The 9,713-nt window shown below is 41.7% G+C and overlaps 1 protein-coding gene across 1 annotated transcript; it reads right to left on the bottom strand.

The window, feature by feature from the left end:
- Window positions 1–1,186: 1,186 nt before the first annotated feature.
- On the bottom strand, window positions 1,187–5,376 carry Nr0b1 (nuclear receptor subfamily 0 group B member 1). The gene is made up of 2 exons (XM_048449731.3): window positions 4,189–5,376; window positions 1,187–1,784 (listed from the first exon to the last, which is right to left on the bottom strand). Exons 1-2 carry the CDS (start codon window positions 5,351–5,353, stop codon window positions 1,540–1,542), a joined length of 1,410 nt encoding a protein of 469 aa, XP_048305688.3. The 5' UTR covers window positions 5,354–5,376; the 3' UTR covers window positions 1,187–1,539.
- Between the last annotated feature and the right edge of the window lie 4,337 nt (window positions 5,377–9,713).

Here is a 9,713-nt window from a genome sequence, read left to right on the forward strand (position 1 = left end):
GAGAGCAAAAGGAGGCCTTCTTGTGAGTTTTTCCACATTCTGCCTCTATCCCTTTCCCCTTATTACCAATCTACATATCCTATTATCATTTGCATAATTCTTAGCCCTGAATAGAACTATGTGCTGGGGTACATATTTTCTTATTACATTAGAAATGTAGATATGTTGAAATTACAATTGCACTGACCATTGCCTTTAAATTCTGTCAGATAGTACACCTGCTGCCAATTTTTTATCTAACATCTTGATAATAAGCACATGTATTATACCTCATGTAAAATAATTATACATTTAAATATTAATATTGTTCATGGAGATGATTAATTTCCTTTGAAATCCTAAGTATTTCAGTTGTTACATTGCTGTGAGTGCCTGACCCTGACAAGTTGCCAGTAAGATTCACCAGCCTGCCAAAGAGATCTTCACATAAAGATGTTTAAGACTCCTCTTGAGGAGTACACAGTGACATACGCCTATAATCCCAATGCTTGGGAAGGTAAGCAGGAGTAATTCCGGGAGTTGGAGACCAGCCTGGGATACATTCTGACTTCAGGCCGACATTAGCAAGAGAGGAAGACCCTGTTTCATTTTTTTAAAAAGACCCCTTTAAATGAATTATTATATTGGACCAGATTAGCTGATTACTAATAGGCAATGTGTTTCTTCAAAGTGAATAGACTTATGTAGTCTTGAATTTTATCTACGACAAGGACGAAATAGTTCTATAGATTATATTTAAAGGGGTTGCTGGAGGCAGCTTCATATTTACATATCAGGATTGTGTAATTTCATAGTTACCAAACAGTGTACCTAAATGATGGGATATAATTAGGGTTTTATGGTCATGTTGAACTTTCTGAAATGATGATGTCCCCCTGACAGAATGTGGGTCTATTACGGAACTTTAGTCCAGACCTATAATTGTATATAGAAAAATTCAAAATTCAAACTATGAAAATATTTTTTTCACTTTCAGAACATAGATTACCTTGTGAGTCTCAAGTAGGAAAAAAGACAATCTTTTAAATAGTTAATGGAGGTAGAAATGGGTCTAGACAAAATAACTTTTCTTTGGCACTGACAAACTGTTAAATCTCATAAAGTTACTTATAAACATACCTTCAGTTATGTTAGCTACATTAAAAAATTGAAGACGCATATACCAAGAACACGCTCTCTAATCAACTTAATGGTTAATACTTTAAATTTTATTAAAACTTATTGTTATAAATTTGATTTGGCTGGGTCAATGGAAAGAGAATTTACATTTGTGAAATTAGCTTGTTAGCATAGTACTGCGATCTTAAAGATATATGGAGCTATGCTATTGTTAGCAAATGTTTTCCTTTATAAGGAACCAGTGTGGAGCAGAGGGGGTTTTACATTTTCTGTAACTAAAGTATTTCTTCAATTGAATACAAATATACTATGCATGTAAAAAATACAAGAGAGTTTGTTTTCACAATACTTAGCACTCTTCTGCCTACAGCTATCATTTTCTTCTTCTATGGGAAAATGCACTTAGTGGCCCTCACACCTTCACAACTTTGCGCAGAGCATTTCCAGCATGATGTCATCCATGCTGACGGCACCAATGATGGGTCTGAAAAAGAGTTCAGTAATGGCGTCAGTACTGATGAATCTCAGCAGGAAAAGGGCACTGTTCAGTTCAGCCGATCTGATCTGGTATTCTCTCTGCATCATCCTGATGTGCTCGGTGAGGATCTGCTGGGTCCTCCACTGAAGGCCCTGGATGTATTTCACGCACTGCAGGCCAGGCAGATCTGGAAGGAGACAAACCTCATTATTTCAAATAGCTCAACACAGAGATCTTACATTTTTATTCAACATTAGATTTTTTTGTCCCTTTCCAGTTAAAATGTGCTCAAGCTTCTTGATTAAAAGTGTTTTCTGGGGGCAAGAATAACATGCTAAAAACAGACCTAAGTTTTCAGAAACAACACTTCTAAGAATGAGAGGACATGTACTGATTTCTATTGGATATGCAGTAGGTGTGAGCACACACAGTTAGAAAACACTGGTGGTTAGCCAACAAGAGCACACTTAGAATATAACTGAATGCATCCCAGTTCCAGCTGTGTTCTGTGAAAAGATAAAGAAACGGATGTTATTTCAAAAGAAATATACCTATGAGAAATATATCAATTGATAATGATATGAAGTTTTGCCGGGTTACAACTATTTTACCATTCTTTTCCACAGTTATACCGACTCCCAGTCATTAGATTGTAACCCTCAAAATCACAAACTCCTGTATTTTGTATTATTGGACTCCAAGCTGATATTTACTTCAGAGGTTCATAATGAATTAAATGCTAAGGATTAATATTTTGCTCACTAACTGTGCTTTCCAAATTGGAAAAAAAGTTTTAAAAATATGATTCTAATTAATGTTCCAAAAGGTTCTTTTGAAGAAAAGTACTGACTGAAAAGTCTTTTTTAAAAGCATCTTCTTAGTGGTATTAAAAGGTTAAAAGATAAACTTAAAAACATCACAGAGTGTAAGATGATTTGAAAGTAACTTTGAAAGAGATCTAGTTAAATGATGATATAATTTTCCTTCCTTTTTCTACAAAATTTAACAAATTCAAATTTAAAGCATGATGCTTTAAAAATCAAAACTGTGACAGAAAAGAAACATTCCTCTTACAGGCAAATATCAGATTATAAAAAGCAACACAATCAACACTTATCTAGATTACATCTCTAACTAAGACAGTCGATGTATTAACACCTTCCTCTCTATTCTGTCTCCATACCCAAGCTTTAATCTCTATTTGATTGTGTGTATATCCCACTGACAAAGCTTCTCTAGGTCTACTTAGGGTTTGCCAAGGCTTCATTTTGTGAAGGCACCCAATCACATTTCACAGCGGAGTCACTGGCCTTCTCCTTAAAGTAACAAGCTTTTTTCTTTGCATTAAAAAATCTCTTTAGGGTATAAACAAAGAAGTTTCCGTATGACATTTTCATTTGTACTGTTTTGTTTGGCCCTCCTTTCCAATTCCTCTTCACATCTTCCTGCCCCACCCTGGTACTTGTACCCTTCTACCCACACAAAACTTCCCTTCAGTGGAGACAGAGAAAACTGCTGGACTCCACAGTTTACATATCTCCTTAGCCTTTACTTATCTTCTTATGTTAAAACCTAGTTACATGTTCATATATAATTTAAAACCTTGTATAAAGTTTTAAACATAAAAACAAGGGGATACAGAAAGGTAATCAGGAAAGAGGCCCCATGTTCTCTAGATGTTACACCGTGCACAAATGTGGGTGCATTGTTATTATTTAAAAACATACAATTTGGCGGGATAAACTCCTATTGAGAGAGGACTCAAAAATAGAGGAGGAAAGTGAGCTAGGAGAGAAGGGAGAAGGGAGGGAGGAGGGAGAAAAGGAGGGAGGAGGGAAAGGCCTGTGTTAAAGGGAGGCAAAGGATGTGAAATGGGGTCAAGGAAAGTGGAAAACTGCTGGAAATGCCGACTTCTGAAAGCTGAGACCTTGGTCTCCACGTTGAATCTCAATAGAGCAGGATTAACAATTGCTGTAAAGAGTGAGAAAACTTTCTCACGTGATCTCAAAAAAAAATCACCTGAGCTACTTGTGTTTTGCAGACTTGCAGAATCTGTGCTGGGCTGAACTACTAACTCCCGAAGGGGAGGAAAAGGAGGAGCTTGGAAAGACTTGTCACACACCCCCACCCACTCCCCCCCTCCCACCGCACACAACAGGAGCTCTGGAGCTCTTCTTAAAGGTAAATTTGGAAAACAGGAATGTAAGCAGAGCTTGTGTGAAATGAGCAAAACCGGTTTGCTTTTTCTTAAAAAAAAAAAAAGTTATGTTACTGAACTTCAGGGACAGCTAAAGAGGGAAGAGAAAGCCATATCCCAACGAAGGCAGAAACTTGTGTAGCAGCAGATAATAAAAGTAGGGGGCCAAGTAAAAAGCTTACTCCTCACCCAATCCATCTAGTATGGAGTTTCTGGCAGAAGCTCACCCACTTGGCAGGATATTCAGGATGTGTCCATCAGCTTCGCAGAGTCTGTCAGGAGGCTTCATGTGGGCACCAACACCCCTATAGCCACTGAAAATTCCTAAGTGCCTGTGTGTAGGGATGGTGCTTTTCTGACCTGGAGAGACAGTGCACAAGGCTGTCAAGCTTACCTGGGTTAAAGAGTACGGTCCCCTTCAGATAGGCGTACTCCTTGGTATCGATGTTCAGACTCCAGCACTTGATAAAGAAGCTCTTTATGGCTTGGACTGCAGCAGCTGAGGGCAGGTGCTCAGCCTCCGCGGATGGCTGCTCTGTGGTCAGGGGATCTGCAGGCTCTGTGCCCTCGGCCTCCTGCCGCCTGGCGGTGAGCATCTTCTGCAGCACGCTGGACTCAGAGATCTCCATCATCTCGAAGTGCAGGTGATCTTGGGCCAACTCAAGCATGAGTAGGGGCGCCCAACAGCTCCGCACCAGCACCAGCTGCTGATCCAGGGGCAAGATCTGGAAGCAGGGCAAGTACTTGACGAAGCGCAGCGTCTTCAACAGGCCAGCTGATGCTGCCTCGCACACCACCTGTGGATTTTTGAGTGCCAACGGACGCTGCACGCCGGACGAGGCGTCCCACAAGGGGGCCCTAGGCTGCTCTTCTGGAGCGGCGGGCGTTTGATCCGCGCTCCCGGCCGTGCCAGAGGCAACGCTGCTCTGCTGGGGCTGCTCTTCACCGCACACGTAGCTGCGGTACAGAAACGCCAAGGCCTGTGCACTCTGCAGCCCCTCGGGGCCATTCACACTCTGCGCACAGTAGGACAGCTGCCACCACTCGCCTCCGCGACGTGCCTCGGGAGCTTCCGGAGCCACGTGCGTCTGCTTGGCGCTAGTGAGCAAGCTGTACAAGATGCTGCCCTGTCTTGGGTGCTCCTCTCCGCAGAAGCAACAGCGATACAGGAGCGAGGGGGCCCGGCCAGCCGGCGGCCCCTCTCTGCCCACCAGGGGCTCAGCGCTGCCGCAGGGGCAACCCCAGCACGGATCTCCGAATCGCGCTCTGGGCGCCTCGGTCACTGCACTTGACTGCTTGGCGCTGGTGAGCATAGAGTAGAGGATGCTGCCCTGACGCGGGTGGTTCTCCCCGCAAAAGCAGCAGCGGTACAGGAGGGGCATGGCTTGCCCGCCGGGCAGTCCCTCCCCACCCACGATGGACTGAGCGCCACAGGCGCAACCCCAGCACTGAGCCCCCAAGCGCACCTTGGGCTCTTCCGGAGCTGCATGCTTCTGCTTTGCACTCATCAGTAGATTGTAGAGGATGCTGCCCTGCCACGGGTGGTCCTCACCCGCCATGGCCAGAGGCTCCTGCTGGTTCTGCCCAGTGGCCGCCGCCTGGGACTTATTTATACTGAGCGCGCACGCAAGCGCGTCCGCCTCCTCCGCCTGGACAAGGGCGCAGAGGGGGACGCGCCTTTGCGCTTGAATGTGTGAGCTCCTGACCCCAGAAGTTCAAAGGGGCAAACACTCCTTAGAAGCTGGAAATCTAAGGGGAACGTCTCAGCGCTGGAGCTCGTGGACCCTCCCTTCCTTCCTCACTCTATTCTTTCTCCTACCTGGGGAAGAGTAGTGAATCTGGGGCAGCGAGTTAGGGCTCTGTTCCAACTCTTGCCTTTAGACGTCTAATCTACTCCCTTTATTGGGGGAAGAAGTGCTTAAACGGGAAAATAGTCCATTTCTGTGACATCTTTATAAACTTTTATGGAACGATCACAATTTGTATAACTTGCATGTTGTAAAACGTTTGGAGGGTGAGCTCTCGTTTTCTAAGACCTTGAAACGTGTAGACCCTAGATCAGTAGTGTCAGCATCATAAACAGAGGCTAAAATGCTTTCTCTTCAGCCCCAGCCAAACTACCTGCGTGTGAGCTTTAAAGAAATCCATCCCCAGACTGCACATATGCACTTTAAATGTGAAAATTGTTGGTGGAAGCAGGCAATAACAAATGTTCAATTTACTTCAACTAATCACCGATTGTGTCCTGGATGCTTGGGTCAAGGAGCTGGGGGCAGGGGTTGCAAACAGTATGCACTTGTAGCTGAATCCTGGGAACATAATAATCGCAAGGTTGTTAATGTGGGAACTTCTCATTCTTTTGTAGAAGCAGAAAGCTGATTACTGTCCCTCTTTCAAACCGTCCTAAGATACTAATGACAAAAACAAGATTCAGAAAGCCTGAATGCTGGGCATTTGTCAGGGAGCCTCTTTTCTTTAGTCTCACATGAGAATAGGGGGCTCTCTTTATTCAACCTCCTAGCTTTGTGTAACTTGCCAATTCTTACATCCACGAGCCCCCCCAACTTTAAGAGTACCAGCCTTTGTCGTTACTGAACAGGAAAGGGGATTAGAACACAGCAATTGGTATGGGACCTCTCTCTCTGCTTTCCATTCTCCCTCTTCCTCTTCTGTTCCCCCCCTGTTCAGTTCTGTGGGGCCACTGAAACATAAGAAAATTGAGGACGCCCTCAGTTTTCCCTTTTGTCATCTTGACAATTTCACACATGTGCAAACTTTGCTGTGATCATATTTGCCCCTATTACCATCGCTTAGTCACCTCCTGCTGATTTCCTTCTCTTCATCCCAATTAATGTCCCTCCTACTTCCTTGTTTTTTATTATTTATTTATTTATCTATTTATTTATTTCTATCTTGTTTAATGTGGATCTTATATGGGTAACCATAACTGCTATGTGTTCAAGATGGCAATGGTTTTGTTTTGTACAAAAGAAAGAGTTTCGTAACATTCTTCTCTTACAGTCTTTTTTGCCATAGCTTATGTAATGCACCCTATGTCTTGGAGGCTTGATATGGATGTCACTTTTAGGGCAGAGTACTCAGCAGTTAATTTGTTTTCTGCCTTTGATAGGTCCTATGTCACAGAGGTTTAATTTCTTGCCCCAGCATCTAATGAACTCCATTTAAATCCTGGTTCTGTTATTTTGTAGTTCCATGGCCTTAGGGAACATACTTCTTATTGTTGCTATAAAAAATTTACCACCAATGTGGTGGTTTACAGCAACACAAATAACATAAATTTATCATATGATAGTTTGAGGAGCCAGAAATCTAAAGTCAGTTTTACTAGACTAAAATTGCAGCACCATTCATTTCTGGTGGTTCAAAGGAGGAATCTATTGCCTTGCCTTTTCAGGCTGCTGCCTGCATTCCTTGGCTCTTGGACACATCAGTCCCTCTTCTGTCTCCATATTAACCTCTGATTTTTTTTATGAAAGTTTGTGATTGTGTTAAATCCACCTACAAAATCCAGAAGGATATTTCCATCTCAAAATCCTAAACCTAATTACATCTACAAAACCTCTTTCACTCCATAAATAAGTTCACAGCTTCTTATGACTAGGGTCTGCACATCTATGGGGGCACATTGTTCAACCTACCATAGGACAGTTCCTTAGTGCATTTATTCCTCAGCACTTTACATGTAAAAAGTGGACAGTAGTATCAGGAATATAGTTCTTATATATGATTTCATTCTTTTAAAATAGTTAGAAGACTATTAAACATGGTAAGTCTCCGTTTTAGGACAGCAGGGGATACATTACGGAACAGGAAGTAATACTGAAAAGCAATATCATAATGCTGTCTCTTGCTGAAGCTCCTCATTCTCTAGTCAAACATTTGTTCTCACTTATCCTCTGTATCCCCATTTCCAGATTCAAACTACTCAGGGGTATAGCACAAGTAATAAAAACCCAGAGACAGAAACTGGGCTTCAACCTGAAGGTCAGAAAAGCAGAACAGTCAGTCACTGGCTCTGACCTCTACCTCAGTCTGAAATGGCGATCCTGCTTCCAGGAGTCTCAGAATGAGGCTGAGACTGAGAACTGTCTCCTCCTGTTTTATATTCCTTTCTGGGGCTAGGATTAAAGGCATGCACCACTGGGATTAAAGGCATGCACCGCCCAGTTTCTATGGCAAACTAGTGTGGTTCCTGGGATTAAAGGTGTGTGTTACATTGCCTGGTCTGAAAGACTGACTAGTGGGGCTGTTTTACTCTCTTATCTTCAGGTAGGCTTTATTTATTAAAATACAAATGAACTGCTACACCTGGGTTGTGTGATCTACAAGAAGAATTCATATTGACAATGTTAACTCATTGCCTGTTCCATTATTGTCATTTTGAATAGTCAAGCTCCTGCATTGATTATACTTGATATTGCTTCTTAACAATCTTTTTTTCTTAATCCCTAAGCATCCTAGCTAAAACACAGGCTACCCAAGTCTTTCACCTTAAGGTCAAAATGCTAGTTATAATTTTTCTCCAGACAAAGTTTCTCTAACTGCCTCAGTTGTCTTGGAACTCACTCTGTAGACCAGGATGGTCTCAAACTCAGAGAGATCCACCTGCCTCTGCCTCCCAAGTGCTGGGATTAAAGGTATACGCCACCACCACGTGGCACTAGTTATAATTTTATTTTCTTCTCAACATCTGATGGTTTGTCTACTTAGTTAAATGATGCTTTAGCGATTGTCTCTCCCAATCCATATCAAAGTTGCTTGCATACAAGGAATCTGTCACTCTATACCTACCAATTGGTTGAATGCTCTACATACAGTAGATCCTCAAAAATGTGCTTATTGGGCAACTATAACTTTGGAAAGAAAGGACATCGTAATCTGACAACATAAAGGCAGCCTGTTCCTACACAGTCGCTGTGTTGCTGACTCTTTAGGGAGGAAGCAGACTTTGTTAGATTCGTAGCTCCTGGTACAAATGTTACAATCCATACAGCAAAGCAAAAAGAGAACTGAGTTAGCAGTTAAAAATTAGGACTCCTCTGATCTAAAGATATAATGGGCTCTCTTAATAATAGATGTGAATTATACGGAGTTATGGCCTTCCTGAGCCACTTTTATTAATGTACATAATGTATTTTATCATGCCCACTCCCCATATTACACCCCTTTGCTGTCCTTTCTTCTCAGTTTTATACAAGAAAAAGAAATGTGGCAATCATCATGGCTTATTCTGTCTGACATGTTGATTTCACTTCCATTCTTTTTTTCTGCAAACAATATGATTTCATTTTTCTTTATTTCTGAATAGACTGAGCTATGCATGTGTGCTACACTGTCTTTATTCATTCATCCAGTGATGGACACTGACACTGGTACCATAAACGTTACTATTACAACTACCATGGTAGGCATGTACACATATACATGTGTATATGTATCTGTTTCACACTGCATTTGATTCCTTTGGGATATACGCCTAGTAGTGACAGAGATGAATTATTTGGAAATTCTATTTTTAGGTTTTTTTTTTCCAGAACCTCCATACTGATTCCCACAGTGGTTGAATTAATTGTCATTACCACCAACCCTTATAGGTTAAGTTTTTCCTGTAACCTTGCTGGCATTTGCTGTTTTCTTTCATCATAATAAACATCATTACTGGATGAAAGAGAGCTTCGGGTAAGTTTAATTTGCATTGTCCTGATGTCTAAAGACAATGAGCTTTTTATACATATGTTTATTGTGCGTCTTTTGAAAACTGTCTGTTTGGATCATTTTTCATTAATTGGATTATTTGGAGCTTGGGTATGTAAAATTTTTAATTCTTTATATAGTTTAGATATTGATCCATTGTCAAATGTATAATTCAATTCAGTGAATCACCCTTAGGTCAGTTTT

Source organism: Myodes glareolus, chromosome X (assembly GCF_982192425.1).
Source record: "Myodes glareolus chromosome X, mMyoGla1.1, whole genome shotgun sequence".
NCBI classification, from domain to species: Eukaryota; Metazoa; Chordata; class Mammalia; order Rodentia; family Cricetidae; genus Myodes; species Myodes glareolus.